The sequence below is a fragment of the Delphinus delphis genome, chromosome 16 (assembly GCF_949987515.2).
Source record: "Delphinus delphis chromosome 16, mDelDel1.2, whole genome shotgun sequence".
Taxonomy (NCBI): Eukaryota; Metazoa; Chordata; class Mammalia; order Artiodactyla; family Delphinidae; genus Delphinus; species Delphinus delphis.
This window is the reverse complement of record NC_082698.1, coordinates 1,221,060-1,241,181: the sequence shown is the minus strand read 5'-3', so window position 1 is coordinate 1,241,181 and position 20,122 is coordinate 1,221,060. Positions and strand designations below refer to the sequence as shown.

The 20,122-nt window shown below is 55.7% G+C and overlaps 1 protein-coding gene and 1 long non-coding RNA gene across 2 annotated transcripts in view; both read left to right on the top strand.

Moving 5' to 3' along the window:
* JAKMIP3 (Janus kinase and microtubule interacting protein 3) overlaps positions 1-918 on the top strand; it is a 44,373-nt gene extending 43,455 nt beyond the window's left edge. The window contains exons 21-22 of the mRNA XM_060033512.1: positions 138-210; positions 843-918. Coding sequence (XP_059889495.1) covers positions 138-188 — 51 coding nt within the window. The 3' untranslated portion in view covers positions 189-210; positions 843-918. The remainder of the gene's footprint in view (positions 1-137; positions 211-842) is intronic.
* Positions 919-1,467: 549 nt separating this feature from the next.
* LOC132439243 (uncharacterized) lies at positions 1,468-18,746 on the top strand. Its single transcript, XR_009522328.1, has 2 exons — positions 1,468-1,820; positions 16,044-18,746. It is a non-coding gene; the product is annotated as an uncharacterized lncRNA (long non-coding RNA).
* Positions 18,747-20,122: the final 1,376 nt, after the last annotated feature.

The window sequence follows — 20,122 nt, the reverse complement described above, 5'->3', positions numbered from 1 at the left end:
CAGGATCTGCTCCTGAGCCCCAGCTGGCATCTCCACGTCGCTGTGTCTGTGATCACGTTATTTCTTGCCAAAAGCCCTACAAACTCTTTTTTCTCTTTCTTTCCTTCCATGTCTCCACCCTCCCCTTTCCTTTTTAGTTCCTATTTTTGTTCTTGTTTTTCTCCTTAGCTTTCATTCTGTGGTCATAGCTCTCCTGGGCACCCTGGCGTGGTGAGTATTTCGTCTGCATCATAAGGACCAGCACGGCCCCCGCTGTTCCGTAAGCAGGAGGTGCTTCCGGAAGGGGACAGCCAGGGGTCCCCCAGGTCCTAGAGGGGAGGGGCCTGCCATCGTCAGAGGGGAAGGGGCGCTTGCCTTCCTCGAGAAGGAAGGAACGCAAAGGACCCCGTCCCACGGAACCTCCCCGGGGAGAGATGGGCACACAAAACCACTCCCTGTTCTCTGCTCCGGGCAACTCGGCAGGAGCAGTGCCGGTGGTTTTGTGTCTTTTCATCTTTTCCGTTTCTCAAGTACAAGCTTGGGTGACACTGGAGATTCAGCCAGAGATGCCCACTTTCCCCGACAAGCTGGGCTCACGCACGACGTCACAGTCGTGCTGAGCTGTGGCATCGTGCCCGCGGCTTTCAGGCCGCATGTGAAAGCTTGACCACCGCTTCCTTCCCAAACAAGATGAGAGGACAAGTAGGGCGTGGCCTCACCATCCCGGCTCCGTCTGTGGCCCCCGCCCTCAGAGGACCTCCCCTCGGGAGCAGGGCCACCCTTCCTCATAACCCCATCCTTCCAGCCCTTCCCTCTCGCCCTGCAGCCTCCCTGACCTGTGTCCTGCGTCTCTTTTCTTCCAGCCCTCTGAGGAGCCAGACCCCTTTCCTGCAGTTGGACCAGAGAGCAGCAGGTGCCCCGGTGGCAGAGGGAGACGCCACATCTCATTCCTGAAGACTCAAGGGGACCTGGGCTCTGCACACCCCCTCCCGTCGAGGAAGAGGGAGAAAGGGGGTCTTTGAGCACCTCTGCGGGGGACTGTCCATTTTGATGAGGCAGAATCAGAACTAGTTCTCTGACTGGGGCTCCTCTGAAGAGACCTTGTCTTGGCTGTGGACCCTGGGGTCCTTCCTCGGGACGCGGCCTCCCCATCCTAGTTACAGGGACGCGCGAGTCCCCTGCTGCACAGGTGTGAAGAGCTACTTCTGTGCAGGAGCCCCAAACTCCCACCTCCCTCTGTTCCCTTGATGACCAAAAGGTGTCTCAAAGGAAGATTCCCAGAAACAACGCAGACACCCCGCAAAACGACGCAATGAAGCTGCCACCACGGTGGTGACCTTCGTTCAGGGAAATGGGGACGGTTCCTGGAGCATCTCAAGGACCGTTGCCCCGTGTCTTCCAGGCCGGACGGGCTGTGAAGACGCCGTGACTCACTGGCTGGGGTCCTGAGCACTTACTGAGCGACACATCCTGCCACCCTGCCTTGTTGATGATGCTGTCACTCGCGGGAACAGAACTGTGGCTGCCATGGTGCCACCAGCTTCCCGCCCTGAGCTGCGCCGAGGGACTGACCGAAGGGATGACTGGGGAGCCTGGTAGTGGGAGCTGGGACCAGAGCAATGGACCGACTGGGAAGGGGCGTGAGCTTGTCGGAGACGCAGGGGCCAGAGGACACCTCGGGCTGTGCAGCACCGTGGAGCCCCTCAGGCTGCAGGCGAGGCGAAAGCTGCCCCGTGCAGAGCTCCAGACTGCACGCTCACCGGGCAGTGCCCAGCGAGGATGGCAGTGCCCCGGGGTTCTGCGGACGTGAGAAGGGGGCCCGATGCCCAGGTGGCCAGCAGGTGAGGCTCAGCCGTCATCCCTGGGGCGTGGCGTCTTCCTTCCCGCCCTTTGTGGGCCCTGTGGGCGCCAGCACACCTCCTTCTGGTCTTTGGGATCCCACCTCCTCTGCGACGAGGTTGGCCCCGTTTGAGACGTAGGTTCAGTTTGCTGGGACGTGGGCCCTGCAGCAGGAGCCCTGGTGTCTGTACAGGTGGGCGGGGGCAGGGTGAGGGCGGCTCACCTCCTACCATGGCCTCTGGATCGGAGTCTGCTCCCTGGGGGCATCTGGCGTGGGCTCCTCCCTGGTCTGAGGTGCTGAACCCATTACAGGTCTTCTCCGCCCAGACCCAGGACACCCCCGCCAAGGCTAGCCGAGGCCTCCAGAGGTGCCCAGTGGTGGGTCCCAGGGCACATCCCTGAGCCATGAGGGCAGCCTCTCTCAGCTCCTGGCAGAGAACTCTTCAAGGGCACCCGACCACTTCCGCGGACTCGGGCCCTGGCCCTGCACCCCCAGCTCTGCTGGCCTGCCCCGCCCACCCCGTCTTGCTCCTCCCACAAACTCCAAAAACGAGAGAGCGTCCCCCCTTGTCTTGTGGGGCCGTCCCTCCCACTGACCCTGACCCCCAGTTCAGTGGGCCTCCCTGTGTCCCCAGGTTGTCACCTCCTCTCCCTGCCCCAGGGCTCGGAGGCATCCCTGGGGCGGCCGGGTGGGTCATCCCCACGGCAGGGACGGAGGATCTGGACGGGGCTTCGTGCTCCGCTAGGGAGCCTTCCTCTCCAGGCAGAATCTCCTCGGCAAGTGTGTTTCTGTGGGACGCGGTGAGGCTCTGGTGGGGATGCAGTTCTGTATCCGAGTCTGCAGGGTGTGATGTGGGGTGCCGTGTCCCCCCATCACAGAGCCACCTGAACCTCTAAGAGTGGGGCTGCAGGGGCCCCAGGAGATGCACCACTGGGCAGAGAAGGGAGTGAGGCAGAGCAGATGCAGAGCCAGAGGCCAGAGTGAGACCACCGCCCGCTCGCTCAAAGGGGCCTCGGGACACTTGGCTCTTTCACGTGGCACGTCTGGGCACGTGTTCCTCTGAAGCGGCTCATCTCTGGAAACCGCGTGCGGTTCGCCTGGTGCAGGGCCCAGGCACGGCAGTATCTGCTCCCGCGTCCCCAGGGGTGCAGGGCATAGCCTCAGGCTAGAAAGATCACTCTGGAGGCCGGTTCTGGAGTGGAGGCCGGTCCCCGCCTGGTCCCCAGCCCAGTTCCACACGTGGGCCCTCAAATCCAAACACGCCTGGTCCCCAGAGTTCGGGGTCCCTGGAGTTCGGGGTCTCCTCTTAGAACTTGCGCTGAGGTCCTTGGGCTGCGCCGTATCGTGTGGAGGAAAGTACCAAACGCCCCAGTACTGCGTGTCCCATTGCTTGGTAAGGACGATCCACTGTCACGGCCTGACCTCAAAGGTCACTTGTAGCCGGTGAAGGACAATGAGCGACGCGCATGGGCGCGGCAATACCTGAATCAAAACGCACTGCCCACAGTCCCCGAGGGCCCGCACGGGACGCGGGTCACCTCTGCCCCATCGGCGTCATCCCCGCAGCCTTCCCCCTGCTGAGCCAGCCTGGCTCTGGGGTCTGCCTTGCCGTGTGCCCAGCACCGGGGACCGTGCCCCAGAGCTGTGAGCAGGTCTCACCTGTGGAGGAGCCAGAGCCAGATAAGGACGGCTGAGAGCGTGAGAACACGTCCAGAGGCGGGGGCGCCGGGCAGTCACGGCCTCCCTGGGGGCCCGGAGACCTCCAGGACCTGGACGCTGATGGGGGCCCCCTTGGACAGAGCCATTCTATGGGTCTGGAGACCCAGAGGTGGCTCAGACCAACTCCCGGGCGCTCGTGTTGGGGTAGCCTGGGTGGGGGGCAGTGGGTGTCACAGTTCGGGGACGGAGCTGCTGCACCTCTCGGCTCGGGACACTGCACAGCAGCCCTGGAGCCAGGGTCAGGCGTACGTTTGGTGCAGTACGTGCAACACGAGAAGTTAACAGCTTCCTGAGCAAGCACCTCCTTTCTCCCATCAGCTTTTTTTTCTAAGATTATTTCTGATGTGGACCATGTTTAAAGTCTTTATTGAATTTGTCACAATGTTGCTTCTGTTTTATGTTTTGGTTTTTTGGCCGTGAGGCATGTGGGATCTTAGCTCCCCGAACAGGGGTCGAACCTGCACCCCCTGCACTGGAAGGCAAAGTCTTAACACTGGACCACCGGGAAGACCCCATCAGCTTTTTAAAAACCTTTTATTATAAAATAGTTACAGATTTAAAGGAAAGTTGCAAAAATATTAGAGTATAAATTTCCTGTACACCGTTCACCCAGCTTCCCCAGGTGTTCACATCTCATGGAATCACCACGCACTTTCCAAGTTTAGCTGGCCACCCACTCAGTTCAGACAAGCGTTTCTGCTCCAGGACCCCATACTCTGTTGAGTCGTTCTCCTGGTCCCTCCCAGTGGGCAACAGTTTTCTTAGCTTCCGTGTCGTCCTTGACCTTGACGCATCATCCTTGACCTTGACACCCTGCTAGGAGCTGGTGGATTACTTCGTGGGTCGTCCTCCAGTTTGATTTGTCTGATGTGTTTGAATGATTGGACTGAGGTTATGCATTCTTGGCGAGACTGAGCCCAGGTGACCCCCTCTGAGTGTGTTCGATCAGGGCGGCACGACGTCCATACACTGTATCCCTCTGATGTGAACCTTGATCAAGGTTCTGCCAGGTTATCCACTGAAAAGGTATCATTTATAACTAGAAATAGATGGAGAGACACTGTGAGACTCAGCAAGGACCCTGGTCCTCTTTAACCTTGTGCCCAGTAACTTTAGCAGACGTGAGTGGGTCTCTCCTGCCACAGTGATTACTGCCTGTGCTCGTGGTTTTCTATCCCTACGTTCCTTCTATTTTATTAGAATTTTTCTCTGGAGAAGACCTGTCCCCCTTCTCTCATTTTTTCTTTACCCAATTATTCATAGCAGTATCGGCTCGTGGGCACATCCCTGAGCTTGATATATATGATAATATGATAATCCAACACCACCTTTAACTATTTTCTTGCTCAGATTGTTCCAACTGAAGCCACTGAGCTTTCCAACAGGTTGATGCCCCTGTCCTTTGAGTTCCCGTCCGTGTCTTGAGCCCTTTCTCACTCTGTCTCCTCCGGATGCTCACGCTCATCTGTATTTTCCCCGCCCCAAGCCTCAAAGCAGCGACTCCTCCAAGGAGCTCCGGTTCCTTCTGTTGGAGGGTGGCGTTTAGGAACCGACATCTCCGGGCTGATGTGTTTGCTACTCCCGGGGTGATAGTATTTCTCGGCCCTGTCGGGGCACACCCCCACTTCTTTGTTTATTTCTGCTTCTGTCTATCGTCTACCATCTGTCATCTCTCTGTCTATCTATGTATTTATATAGCTATATAGCTATATAGCTATTCTATAGCTATATAGCTATTTATATAGCTATTACCTATCACCTAGCTATTATTTATCATCTATTTATGTATCATCTGTGTATATATCATCTATCATTTATCATCTATCTATCATTTATCTATCATCTATCTGTCATCCATCATCTCTCTGTCTATCCAGCTATCATCTGTGAGTCTATTATAAAACCATCAGTTCATACTGACACTTGGAATTCAAGGCCAACCATTCAAGACTCGTTCCTGCCCCCCCTTTCCTTATCTGTATCTACTTTCTTTGGAGATGTGGCTCTTCCCATATAAACTGTGTTAATTATTTGCCCCACCCTAGTATCCACACAAGGACATTTCAGAATTGCTAACCCACATCCCCCGTGAGGAGCAAGTTTACCAGCAAGGAGACATTTGAGTGCAGAGTCCCTTTTATCTTTAGCCTTATAGTCTCCAGACAAAATATTGTTTTCCAGAATGACGTAGTCTGGTTCTTTTCCTCTAGTACGTTGTCCATTTGTGGCCGTTTAGGTTTGTTTGTTATATCTTGGGTTCCATTGGAGTTTCCTTCACAGAGTGATTTCTTAAAAATGTACACAGCACAGTTCCTGTTTGTACTGTATAGTCTCTGGGTCTTGACACAGGTGGGCACAGAGTCAGCACACAGGACAGCACCATCGCCCCAGCTCCCTCTGCTTCCTGCCACAGTCACCCCATCCATCCCCAGCTCCACCCTTGGCAACAATGGGCTACGTTCCCTCTTCCGGTTTTGCCATTTACAGGTCTTATAAGTGGAAAATGTGATACGTGCATCCAACGCAGAGCTTTGGGGTCTGGCTTTGCTCACGCAGCAGCACGCCTGGAGGATTCCCCCACGTTTCTGTAGTTCCTTCCTTTTTATGCTGAGTCATCTCTGTTGCACGGATGTGCCACATTTGTCCGCATGTATCTGCTTGTTTCCTGTTTAGGGCAACTGTGAATCAAACTGTTACAAACATTCATGTACAAGTTTTTGTGTAAATACAGGTGTTCGTTTCTCAGGTAAATACCTAGGGCTGATAAATGTGTGCTCAACTTTATAAGAAACTATTGTCCAAGGCGGCCGTGCGCGTCGCGTTCCCACCAGCAAAGTGTGTGGGAAGACTGTTCTCCACGTCTTTCGCAACACTTGATATGGTCAGTCTTTTTGGGGGGAGGAGGTCCATTCTAATAAGGGCACAGGGGTATGTTATTTTCGTTTTAATTTGCGTTTATCTGATGACTAGTGACGTTGGGCATCGTTTTATGTGTTGATTTTCCATATCCGTGTGTCTTCTTTGGTAAAGTGGCTATTGATATCGTTTGCCCATTTTTTTAATTTGATTTTTGCTTTCTTATCGAGTTTTAAGACTCCTTTATACATTCCAGACATACACCTTTGTTGGTGCAAAAGTATTTTCTCTTTTATCTTTTTGTTCTCTTAAGGGTATCTTTTGAAGATAAGTTCTTAAATTTTGATAAAATCTAACTTACCAACTTAAAAAAAAAATAGGTTGTATGGTATTGGACCTAAGAAAACTGCCTGATTCAAAGTCACAAATATTCTCTCCCATGTTTCCCTCTGGAACTGTGCGACTTCATGTCTTCCATTTATACTCACGATCCATTTTTAGTTCATTTTTGCATTCGGTGCAGCTTTGGTCGAAGCACACTTTTTTTGCACGTGGCTGTCCAGCCCTTGTCTCCTCCCACCCCCATCGTAAAGAAGTCTTCCTCTTTTTGATTAAAATGCCTCCTGCTTGGCTGGATCGAGTCCCGCTCTGTGGTCAGCCCTATCCTGACTGGAGCGTCCTCCTGGACTCTGAGTCACCGCATACCAGGAGGCAGGGGGACAGAGCTGCTGTTTGCTGGCGTCCTCCACGCACGGCACGCCTGGTCCCCACTGCGTCCTGGGGGTGGGGCTGGGTCTCCAAGGACCTCGCCTGCCCAGCTCGGGGCCTGGAAGCCCAAGACGTGTGAGATTAACTGTCAGCAGCTGAGATTTACAGCTCTGGGCGGAGCAGGCACTGAATACCGACGAGCCGCCTCTCCTCTGAGCCGGGTCTCAGATTGCGCACGCTGCGCTGAGGCCAGGCGGCCAGAGATGGCGCTGTTGCCGTTTGGAAACTCAGGGATGAGCTGCTCTTGCCCAGAACAGGTCCACAGTTAACGAGTATCGTGCACACGTGGAAGGGGAACCTGCATTCAAGAAATATCCGTAATATTTCCATCATAACCTAATGAAATTGTCTTTTTAATTTGTGTATATTGTTTTATGTTTAAGCAGAGGAATGAAAGGTAAGGTGTTTTTGGTCCTCGTAGAAGGTTCACCCAGGTGCAAACAGCAGTTCGCGGGGCCGGTCGTGCTGGCAGGTGGGGGGTGTGGGGGACGAGCGCTGCCTCTCCATCTTGGGAGGAGGGACGGGCGGTGGAGCCCCCAGACCCAGGCACTGAGGGGCCCTGTCAGGGCAGCTTCGTCAGCCTGGGCTCCAGCCCCAAGCGGGATGAGGGGGGCTCGGGGCTGAGGTCAGACACGTGCTTGTCTGATGGCAGGTGACAAGCCAGTGCATGGAGCATGGTGGCCATGCTGCCTGAAGGGCCACTGCTGCCCCTCGCAGCCCCTCATCACAGGGCTTTCTTCCTCTTTGCTTCTTGGTGCACAGAATTGCATTCATCCTGACACTGGCTCATTCCTGCCACTGGTCTGGGAATGGCCCACGTGCTCATCTTGTTTCTTGGCTACGCTGACTTCTAACCCTATGACCCCGCTGACTTCTAACCTTATGACCCCGCACCATCACCCGCCCCTCCTCCAGGAAGTAACTGTCTTCTGGGCCCCGGGGCAACCGCCTGGTGCAGAGCTTTGTGGCAGACGCGTATGTTTCTAAAAGGCACAATTGTTGCTGTGTTTTAAGTCCTTGGCAGAGGTGTCATGCTGTCCGTGTCTTTTGGACACACTGTGCACTTAGTATCACTGTGCTTAGACTCGCCCGTCCCGTGACCTGTGTCAGCTCACCCCTGTCTGGGGCTCTGTCACGGAACTCCACCACCCCTAACGGACGTTTGCGTTTTGCTGTTGTGGACGATGCTTCATGAACGTTCTCGTAAAGTCTGTGGATGTGCTGGTGCAGGAGTTCCTTCTGGGTGTCCGCCTAGGGGTCATCAGGGGTCATCCAAGCACAAGCCCTCGACCTCAGGAGATGCTGACAAACGCCTCCAGCTCGCGTTGGCTTTGGAGCGTTGCTTTTATTTTTTGCTCTTTGTTTAGAATTCTGTGTTTACCTTATGGCAAAAGCCGGTCGTTACTGAGAGCTTTGCACAGGGTCTCAGACAGAAGTGGGGTACCTGGCTGGAGGCCAACGGTCTCCCCTCCCCCGTTTGTGCCTGTCCAGGGACAGCTCATGGCCTGCGGCCAGCTGTCTAGCGCTCTGTAATGTCACCATCTTTGTTAAAGCAATGATGCGTCTTTTCACTAGCATGACCACGAGGCCATTAGTAAGAGATGCCGTTATTAGAGAAGTCGGTGCCAGAAAAGAGAGCTGGACGCCCCTTGTAGGGCTGTGAGAGCAGCTCCTAGTAACCCAGGCAGGAGACAAAACAAGAACCAACGGAAAGAAGACAGAAAGGGTGTGCTCCCACCCACGTGCGGTCTGCGCGTGTGGTGGGCACGTGTGGTCAGGCGCAGGCCTGGGAGCCTGGGCAGCAGAGTCTGCGCCCACACCAGCCAGGGAGACGGGTGTGCGTACAGCACGTGAACACGAGCAAGTCGCCCCTGTCTCCAGGAGGGAAGGACTGAGCTGGCTTCTGTGTACTTTCCTGGCCGTCCCCCGGGGGCCGGGCCCTGGGAACCTGGGCCGATGCAGACGAGGTGGGGTCCTGGGTGCTCAGACGGTTGGAAGGTGCGGAGCCCACCCAGTGCCTGCCTCGGCCGGTCCTGCACCGGGAGCACAGCACCAGAAGCTTCCCCCCTGCCCCCTGCTGGAATTCCTCCCCCACCCCACCCCGACCCCCTCACCGGAATGTTCCTCCTGGTACCCAGGGGCAGGGGCGTGTGAGGCCATGGGAGTGGAGGACGGGCCCCTCACCAGACTGAGCAAGCGCGAACAGGGGAGCCCAGCCCCGGGGCTCTGATGCGCGATGCCTGTCACCCTGCGCTTGGCACCACCCTGCCCTCCAGAGCCCCAGGGCCGCCACCTTGTGCGCCACTAAGAGCCCAGTGGTGTGCCCGCCACCTGGCCAGCCGGGGCCCAGCCTGTGGCGGTGCCCGGCCGCCACACCCTGTCCACGCTCTGGGCCGCGGACCCAGCACGCACGGCCCCGAAGCTGCCAGGAGCTGCCTTCTCTGCAGGAGGTGCCAGGGGCTGCTGATGTGCGGGGCCGCGGGGCTCCCTGTGGGCTGCTCAGTCGAGGGGGGAAGGAGGCCAGAGGCGAGCAGGCGGCGGGAGGGCAGGAGCCCCCGCACGGGGCGGCCACGGTGGACCTGGGACCAGACAGTGCCCCCAGGCACAGCCAGTGCGGGCCGGGGGTCCAAGGATCCAGTCCGCGGCCCGAGCCCCCTGGCCCCGTGCCCGTGTCGCGCTGTCCCCGGCAGAGGTGCGTCCCCCCGGCAGCCCGACCCCTCCTCTCTCCAGGCTGGCTTCCCTCCCCTGGCTCCCACGGTCCCCGCCTCCCGTGCTCACCGCCCGTTCCCTCCTGGGTGGGTCTCAGCTGGGTCTGCTCCAGGTACCTCCTGCCGCAGGGGGACCCCTGCCCTGCCAGCTCAGCTGGTTCTGTGGTTCCCTGGAGGAGGGGACAGAACAGAGGTCGCCGGGGCTCCCGGCAAGCAGCTTTGGGCAGAACTCACGGAAGCCTGGGCCCCTCCTAACGCCCTCCGTGACGCCCTAACTTGCCCTGCCCTGGCACTCCAGGGAGCCGAGGGCTTGGGGGTCCTGAGAGGTGGGGCCTGGAGGCCGGGGGCCTCACTTCCCGTGAGAGGAGATGGCTAACTCAGAGTTCCACCTCCAGAGCGGGGGCTCTGTCGGACGCGCAGTCTGGGGGTGGAGGGAGGGGCGCAGGTGGGGCCTTTGGGAGCTCCGTGAGGTCACTCAGGAGCCTGCCTCCCGCTGGCCTTTCCCGCTGGGCCCGGAGAGGCAGCTCTGGGTCAGGAGGCTGGCGTCTGGCCGGCGGACGGCCGAGAATTTCACAGATGAAAAGACGCACAGTCGAAGCAAATAGAGCTTTGCAGGGAGCCGCCTGCAGGGGAGACAGGTGCATTTTGTGACTGAGTTCACCCCGCAGAGGTGCGCCTGGCTCACCCTGGGCTCTCACGCCCTGTGCACCCCTGCTGCTGAGCTGGGCGGGGAGGGACCCTGAGTCTCAGGAGGCTGGTGCGGACTCCGGGGCGCTGTGACCTTAGTGCTGGGCAGGGACGGGCCTTCGGACGCACACCCCGGGTCTGGTCTACCGCCAAGCTGATCTCAGGCCAAGGTCAGACTGCGAGCCTGTGCACACAGGCACCCTTGATGCCCAGCGAGGTGGGAGTGCCCGGAGGGGTCAGGGCCGGCGGGTCCCACCAGCAAACATCCCAGGCCCTGTGGAGGAGGTGGGCAGCACCCAGAGGGCTCCCTGTGGCCCTGGAATGTCCGCCCCAGCTGAGGCAGGCCTCAGGTCTCTAATCCCCAAATTACTGGGTAGAAAACGCGACAAACAGACGGTTAGGCTCATGTAGTTATTCTGTACAATGGCTGTTAAGGGAAGAGGTTTTGGGAGACTCAGGAATACAGGTTCATGGAAATGGCCTTCAAACTGGCGTAACCCCGGGTCACCTGGAGGCTTATTAAACCGAGACCACGGCCCAGCCCCCAAGTGCCTGGTTCCGCCAGGCGGCGTGGCCCAGGGTCCACGTCTCTGACAAGCCCGGGAGGTGCTGAGGGTCCTGGGACCCGACTTGCACCCCACAGGTGCCTTTAACCTCCCCCGGAGTTCAGGTTGTGAGGACACCGGGCTGCTTCCTGGCTGCACCTCATGTTTCTCCTCAGTTTGAATTTTCTTCAAGTGACCCTCTGACACACCCGGGCTCTTCAGGCCTCGGAGCCCATTTCACGGCGTCTGTGGTCTTTTGTCAGGTTGCTCGTGTGAGACGTGGGAGGGGCCATGGCTGCCACTCAGGAAACTCGGCAGCAGCGAGGTGGGAAGGGCAGCTCTGGGGTCACACGGCTCGGGGCTCGGGTCCTCCCTCTGCACTCTCTTAGCCACGTGGCCACGACAGGTGAGCTGACCTGTGTCCACCTGGGCCTCCTGCTTTGAGGAGGTTGGGTGGCTAACCAGGTAATGCATTTGTAGAGTTGAGTTCCCCAGAGAAACAGAACCGGTAGGCTGGCTCATGTCTATCCATCTGTCCATATCTCTCTCCATCGGCCTGTCCGTATAGACAGAGGGAATTACTGTAACAGATCGACTCATACATCTGTGGAGGCTGAGAAGCCCCAAGATCTGTGGTCGTCAAGCGGGAGCCCCAGCAGAGCGCGTGTGTCCGTCCAAGTCTGAGGGCAGGAGAGGACCCCTGTCCCCGCTCAGCAGTCAGGCAGAGGGTTTCCCTCTTCCTCAACCTTTTTGTTCTAGTCAGGCCTTCAGCTGACTGGACAAGGCGCACCTGCACTGGGGAGGGCCATGGGCTTTACTCACCTGACCATTCAATGCTAATCTCATCCAGAAACACCCTCAATCTCCCTCCACCCCCCCAACCAAGCACACAGGATAAAGTTTGGTGAACGCGTGGGCAAACCTGGCCCGGTCAAGTTGACACATAACGTGAACCATCGCAACTTTCAAGAGTGCTGGGGCGACACCCGTGTGTGGCCGTCTCCATCAATAGGCTGCTGCCTTTGCTGTGTGTCCACTAGGCAGCTGCAGAGTCAGAACCAGGAGGAGACCCTGAGCAGAGCACGGCGTGAGTGCGGACCGCCCTGGAGCAGAGTGGGCCTCCCGCAGTGGGCTCTCCTCTGTGGGGGGTTGGGAGAAGGACCTTGTAAATGGCCCAGGGTTGGGGCACTGACAGCAGTACTGTCACCGTCTGTGGGATTGATGGAAAGGCCCTGTGGAGAGCTGATGGGGGCAGAAGGAAGCTAAGCTGGGTCTGGGCGAGACCACCTATTTCTTTTCTTGTAAGTTTTCTAAAACATATTTTATTTATTTATCTATCTATCTATTTATTTATTTGGCTGCATCAGGTCTCAGTTGCGGCACACGGGATCTTTGTTGTGGCGTGTGGGATCTCTCGTCGTGGCGCACGTGCTTCTTCCTAGTTGCGGCGTGCCAGTTTTCTCTTCTCTAGTTGTGGTACATGGACCACACGGGCTCTGTAGTTTGCGGCACCCACGCTCTCTAGGTGTGGCGTGCAGACTTAGTTCCCGTGGTACGTGGGATCTTAGTTCCCTGACCGGGGATCGAACCCGCATCTCCTGAATTAGAAGGTGGATTCTTTACCACTGGACCACCAGGGAAGTCCCCAAGACCATCTATTTCTTGATATTTCCCCCAAGTCAGAGCTTTGGGGAAAGAAGACCTTGGCCCCAAACGAGTTTGTTGTCGCCATCTGTTTCTGTTGGGTTTGAAAATGTTTGTCTACGACTTCCCAGAATAGTAGTTCTCACGTGGAGAGGTTCTGGTTTTAGCCCACCCTCCGCTGTCCCATAAGCTGATCATACGTGGATTTGTGTGGGTTACTTCTGAGGGGCTGGGGCCTGGAATGGGGGTGTGTTTGGGGGCAGAGAGCAAAGATCTGGGCTGCAGGGCCCTACCCCTGCCAAGTGCCTGTGGAGTTGGGCTCTTGCCTGCCTGGACCTCTGGATTCAGTGTGCGGACCCGGGTTCACTTGTCTTGTGTGTGTTTCTGGAAACCCCAAGAGGCCCCATGGGCTTTCCCACGGTGCCCAGTGTAGTTGGTTCTGACCCCAGGAAGGCGCTGGTCATCCCTACCAACAGCTTCATGTTTCCTAACAGCTGAGGTCCCAGTGGGACTCCCCAGCACAAACACAGGCGGCGGAGCCGGTTACTTGGACTCTATTTTGACCTAAATCAGAATGTTGTTTCCTAATCCATATGTACGAATGCATTTGCATCTGTTACCGATGGGTGTTACTGATGAGAATTCTGCTTCTGCAGCTCTGAGCGAGGTTCTGACATCTCTGTGCCTATTGGGCTGGGCACCAATGTAAAAATAGCCCTGCTGCCAGCTGGGCCGTGGTCTGGCCAGATGCCCTCCTGTCCTCTTGTCCCTCATCTGTCCATGTTGGTAACTATGAAATGAACCCACTTAGTGACGTTGTTTATCAACGTCCTCCTGTCCTTTATACCTCATCTCCCACCCTCAGCGCAGCCCGATATAAAATCACGTAACCTCTCCCTCCAGAAGGAAGGTAAGGGTGCGGTCCGCGGTGCCCACCGTTATCGAGACATCACCCCTCACCAGGCAGTAGTCCAGCAGACTCCGCCCCCCTGGGCTGGGAGCACCACCACGTGCCATGATTCCCTCCACGCCCTGCGTCCCTCCTCCCACACAACGCGCATCCTCGTCTCCATCAGTGCACTGTCCTCCCGCCTCTCTGTGAAGCGCTGCACACGCAGGGACGTGCCCAGCTCGCTCACTGTGGAATCCTGTGTGGACCCCAGTACACACGCAGGTCGTGCCTGGCCACTAATTCACAGTCAGATAAATGACGACCCAGTAAGTGGGCCGACGTGCTCACGAAGGCCAAAGGCCATGTCTCCTCCTTTCTGCAGCCTCACGGCCTCCTGAGGTTCCAGAAAACAGTGGAAGTGGGGTGCTCCCAGGTCCCCAAGGCCACCCGCAGGCTCAGTGGCCCACCAGGATTCTCAGGACTCAGTACAGAGTGGTACCACGGCTCGGAGCTATTGCAGTGACGTCATCAAGGCAGGCAGCTGGCTCTGTAAGGGCAGAAGACGCAGGAGGAGGCCGGAGGGACCCAGGAGCAGATGCCCTACACTTCCTCCCGCCTGTGGAGGCCACACAGAGCACACCCTCCCCAGCCTGAAAACGCAGCTGTGTGTGTGCGCTGTCTCTGCTGGGGAGCCGGGGTGTCCATTGGAGACTCGGAGCTCGGGGTTGGTACTGGGGCTACTCATGTGGGCACCGCCTGCCCGTTAGAATGCCGGCCCTCAGAAGGAGGCAGGTGTTTGCCGTAAATCACATCATTTGTACAAACAGTCTAGGCCAGACCACGAGCACAGCCTCTTCTCTCCGGGAGAGTTTCCAAGGCCGGGTTTCCAGATGCCAATCAAGGGCCAACCTGGCAGGCAGGCGCCTGTGCAGACTGCAGCTCAGCTTCTGCCCAAAGGGCCGCTCTTGAATGACGAGCCCCCCAGGGCCAGGGGACCAAGGGCAGACCCGCCAGATGACCCCACACTCGCCTGTCCCGCGTCTCGCATGGCTTCAACGTGGTGAGATCTTGGGCTGACTGGGGGGATGGTCAGGAAGTTGGGCCAGCGGCCGAAAAGGGAGGGGTGGAGGACACCATATCGGAGGACATGGGACTGAGGGGCCTGTAGGGACTTGAGAGGTCTGGAAGCCTGGAAGCAGAAGCATGCCTCGGTGCGTGTGTGCGTGTGTGCGTGCGTGTAAGTGTGCATGTGTAGTGCTGCAGTCCCGGAGAAAGCAGAAAGCCACCCGTCCTGGGCACAGTGGTGGTGAACATTAGCAAAGTAGGGTAGGACTGGCTCAGGAGAGGATCAAGTGACCTCAGGCAGCCAAATGTTGTCACCTTGTCCCTTCAAACTGGGGAGTGACTGTTTCGAATTCTGCACCTTATTTTCGCCAAGATTCTTGTTCTGTGTTTGCGTGTGTGCAGCTCACAGCCCAGACAGTTATCATCTTAGCTCAGGAAGGCAGTGACATGCGTGGAGGACGGTGAGCGGGTGGTCAGGGCCCTGGCTCTGGCCAGCCTAGAACTGCGAGCTCGGGAAACCCCTTGTAATCTCCAGCCTTCAGCTTTTCCATCTGCAGAACGAGAGGGTCCTTTCTAACACACTAGAAGTGGATGAACTGACTAGAACCTATTTAGAGATGGATGAGATCGCAGGCATAAGGAGCAACGTAAGTTTAACGCAGCAGATTTCAACCATGATGTGTGCGACGCTTGGTAGAGTGAGCACACGTGCGATTCTAATGCGTTCAGCGTTCATTCTACTTGGAGTGTCCTCTGACTGAGAAGTTGGTTTTAAAGTTAAAAACCAAAAACACTCTGTGGAGTTTCTAATGTCTGTGACCCCAGGTGGTGCGCTCCACCACCCCGCCCCTCCCCCTCCCCTCCCCTCCCCTCCCCCTCGCCTCTCACCCACCGATGCTGCTGCTCCAGGGTCCGCCCTGCATGTTAGAAAGAACCTGGGAAGCTCCTTCTTAACTTCTAAATATTAAAGATGTAAAAGGTAAAAAGGAAGAATTAGTACCTAACAGAGGCCCACTTTCTAAGGACTAAGAAGAAATGAAAATTGGGCGGAAACGTGAGCACTCTCCCACAGGTGGGAGGGGGCACTGAGGTCGCTTCTGCACATGGTCTCATGGGGCACGGGGACTCGTCTTTGTGGCCTCGCATCTCCTGGGAAGAGCCGTTTGCATCTCCCAGAGGCTCAAGTGTGGCGCCGTGCCTGGGCCAGAGCTACCACAACCGGATGTCCACCTACAGAGCCAGCGCCTGGTCATTTCTCCAGACCTTCCCCGCCGGGAGTCCCCGCCAGTGGCTCAGATGTCTCACACTAACAGAAAGCATTTGTCTTCACTCTTTTTCAGAGAAGAAGCAGCACGTCACTGAAGCCTATTTGAAGCGTGATTTCCATTCCCGCCGAGCATCCTGGTCCACGGCCCGGGGGAGTCTGCCCGCATTCGGACACAGCCCGACTCACGGCTTGGAGGTGGTGCATCTGTTGACCTCGCACCCTTGGGGGCCTAAGGTTGTGCTGTCAGTGCTGAATTTGCAGGGGGTACGTGTGCATGTGTGTGTGCACGCATGAGTCTGTGTGTTTGCACACACATGTGCTCTATCAGAAGACAGTGCACAGGACTGGGCTCTCTGAGGCACCTAGAAGTTGACCTGCTGCGTAATGAGAGTGCAGCCAGATGAGAATGTAATGGACAACATTGTATAAAAGAAACATAAACTGCATTGCCCAACGGCTGGAGGGAGGTACGCCTATGTTGTCTGGAAGTGTTAGGTTCACTTTACATTTGTGTCGGAAGAAACGTTCAACTACGGTGCAGATGACAGTGGCAGCCAGACCAGGATGAACTGGGAGAAAGCTTATAGAATCAGACAGACGTGCTTTTTTCTCTAGAGGGTGCAGGTTTTCTGCTGGGCAATGCATTGTTAATCAACACTTGTCCAAGAAGGACACATCCTTTCTATTGTCATTAAAGCCACAGTCACTTAGTCACTTGAACAGAAAACGAGGCCAGTTCACTGCTTCTCCAGCTGAGCTTGGAGTCAGGGTTTGTACCTCAAGTCCGAAATCTGGCTGAGTCCTTCCTGCATACTTTAGTCTTGGTCTAATGACGGCCTCGTCTTGGCACATTTGTCGTACTCAGAACCAAACAGCAGACAATAGTCTTGTGTTAACAAAAGCCGCCGTGGAGCTATGGATGAGCTCCCAGATTGAAGCCTGATGGACTGTAGGATGGAAGCATGCAGAAGCACCCCGCAGCTCCAAGCACTCCCTGTGGGCCTGCCCGCCCCATGTGTACCTGTGTGGGGACAGCAGCTGTGCAGGTTGGCCATTTCGGATCCCAGAATGTGCGTGTGAAACGCAGATTCACACCCCTCGAGTTTATTTGGGTCGTCATGATTTTGTGTGTCGTACATACGTCTGGAGTTCTTCGTATGCAACCCCACACCCCGGACACTCTTAAGCACAGCTTTGTAATTTTTAAAAGAAGGCAAAGTCTACAGGAAAGAGAAGCATGTAAATATGTACCAGTGCTTATGAAGTTGTTATTGTCTGTATGTAGAAAGGATGTGCACTGGAAAGGGAAAGCGGCTCAGTGAATGTTTTAAATAATACTTCACGTACCAAATTGCATTTGGTACATTCAGGAAAGCACACATTCAGTTGCAATGCCAATTCTTCTCTTCAGATATTGTTCTTATTCATGTATCATAGGCACCTTCTTTTCATCTGATTACAAAATCCAGCATTTCAGGATTGGGCTTTTGCAAAACAAAAACGAAGAAGAAGGGCTTCCCTGGTGGTGCAGTGGTTGAGAGTCCGCCTGCCGATGTGGGGGACGCCAGTTTCTGCCCCGGTCCGGGAGGATCCCACATGCCACGGAGCGGCTGGGCCCGTGAGCCATGGCCGCTGAGCCTGCGCGTCCGGAGCCTGTGCTCCGCAACGGGAGAGGCCACAGCAGTGAGAGGCCCGCGTACCAAAAAAAAAAAAAAAGAAGAAGAAGAAGAAGAGAGAGAGAGAAAGGGGCAAACATGAGCCTTTGTCACTGATTCCTCCTGGTCCAATGAGCATCTGAAGAATTCAAGTATTTCATGATAACATGCGCTTTCTAAATTCTAGAGTGTACCTTGTTGCAAAGCCAATGGGCTGGACTGAATTCCCTGCGAGTATCGGGACTCTCTTACCGCTAGCTCTTCAAACAGGGGGCGCGTGTGTGTAAGTGTGCCACTCCCTAACGCAGCAAGAGGAAGGACCCTGAAAGGCTGAAGCACAGAAGTGTTTACTGCGTAACCGGGATGTGGACACGTATGCAGCCTAACGGTTATCGCCATAGTCACTGTGTGCACAATACCCAGAAAAACACAAATGTTTTCATTTGTCTAAACTACAAATCCATGTAAATTTCAGCTTTCCTTGTTGCCACGGATGTGTGTACCTGCTTCCATGGTCTAGAGCTCCAGTCGCTGAAGGACCGTGGCTCTTCCTCAAAGGGCTCTGCCCTCGAGGAACCTGCAGCCTTCAGGATGCCCCGAGTGCCTTACAGGGCTGTGAACACCAGCTCTGGCAGTCAGGAAGGAGGGTGTGCCGGGAGTGGGTTTGGAGGCGCTGTGACATTAACCTACACTGACCGTTACTGCATCGTTGACCTTAAGACGGATTGTGTGTTTTAACACAGTAATGGATTTACGTCTAGGCTCAGGAAAATCAAGGTGTAAATTATGTATCAAGTCATATGTTTGTTCACTGTATATTTTTAAAAAGCTTTATTGTAAATTTATGCAGAAATGAATGAGGACTTGTTTTCTCACAGCAATGCGCCAGGCAGTATTCGTGTTCCCTGAAGCAGTTCCTTAATAACCACACTCTACACACCAGATAACTCTGTTCAGTGCTAAACAGTATTCAGAGGCCTAAAATAGGTTTGTATGGTGATCAGCTACAAAATTTTACACATATTTTTGTATTGTGATTCCTATGATATATACCAGAGAATTTTTACTCATTTGTAAATTATTGTACAGTTTTTAATAAAAGGTTGTTTTAAGTCTTAGAATATCAAAGTTCTCCTCCTCACAAAGTATTAAAGTTTGGACGTATCGGCTATGTTAGCCACTTCTGTGTTCCGTGTCCACGCTCTGAACGACAGTGCCTCTTTCCACACCAAAAAGGGAACTTGGGCCTTCTGCTCACTAGGGAGGGGTGCCGGGCATCTCACATATAGCCCCATCCTAAGTCATGGGGAGCCTTCTGGAGCACAGGCTCTGAAATCAGAGGTCCTGGCAGCACCTGGCTGAAGTCAGCCACCAGGGAGGACTGCTCCTGTAGCTGTTTGTCAAATGAGAACCAGAAAAGAAAAGTCAACCGCTGAGAATGGTGAAAGAATTTCTGTGAATGAATAAGAACACATTTTAGTCACAGTGATCCCACACAGGTGGTTAAAGCCTGTTTGATCTCTTTGGGGGAGTGGAAAACCAAGGTGGGACTGGGACAAGGGGATGGGAAAGTGAGGATTTAGCTCTGCAGGTGTTCTTATGCCAGCCAGTACTGGAGTGTCGTCGCACTGACTCTCACTGTCCCAACTTACGCTTTGAAATTCCGGCTGCACTAACAGAACGGAAGGGTTGGGATGTCTTTTCCTTAAAAAACAGTCCCTGCAGGGATCGACTGAGTGACAGTATCACCCTGTGACTCTGCGTGGGCTGAGAGTCCTCCTACTGTGTCTCACCCCAAACCTTGAACATTTTTTAAATTAATTAATTAATTTTAATTTTGGCTGCATGGGGTCTTCGTTGCTGCACGCGGGTTTTCTCGAGTTATGGCGAGCGGGGGCTACTCTTCGTTGCGGTGCACGGGCTTCTCATTACGGTGGCTTCTCTTGTTGCAGAGCACGGGCTCTAGGCGCGCGGGCTTCAGTAGTTGTGGCTCGCGGGCTCTAGAGCACAGGCTCAGCGCATGGGCTTAGCTGCTCCGCGGCATGTGGGATCTTCCCAGACCACATGTCCCCTGTTCCCCTGCTCGAACCCGTGTCCCCTGCATTGGCAGGCGGATTCTTAACCACTGCGCCACCAGGGGAGCCCTGAACTTGTTTTTAAGGGCAGTCAGGAGCAGCTCCCGTGGGCGCATTCCCTCCCCCCCCCCCCCCCCCCCCCGCCCCGGCCTGGCCCTCCCGACTCGCCAAATGTTTCAGAGTCAGAGCCTCCTTCCCTGACGTGAGATCGCCCACAGGGCCTGGAAATGTGGCTGGAGTTCCGAAAAACTGTGGTTTCTTCCGTGCGTGGTCCCCGCCTGCCCTTCTGCGGGTTGAGCTGGAGGTCGGAACCCCGGTTTGCCCCGGGGGCGAGCTGCGGAGCTTCGCTGGGGCAGAACGCGCGCCCTCGGCCCAGTTCCGGAGCGTTCAGCACTCCCTGCGTGGACAGCGCCAGCTCCGAG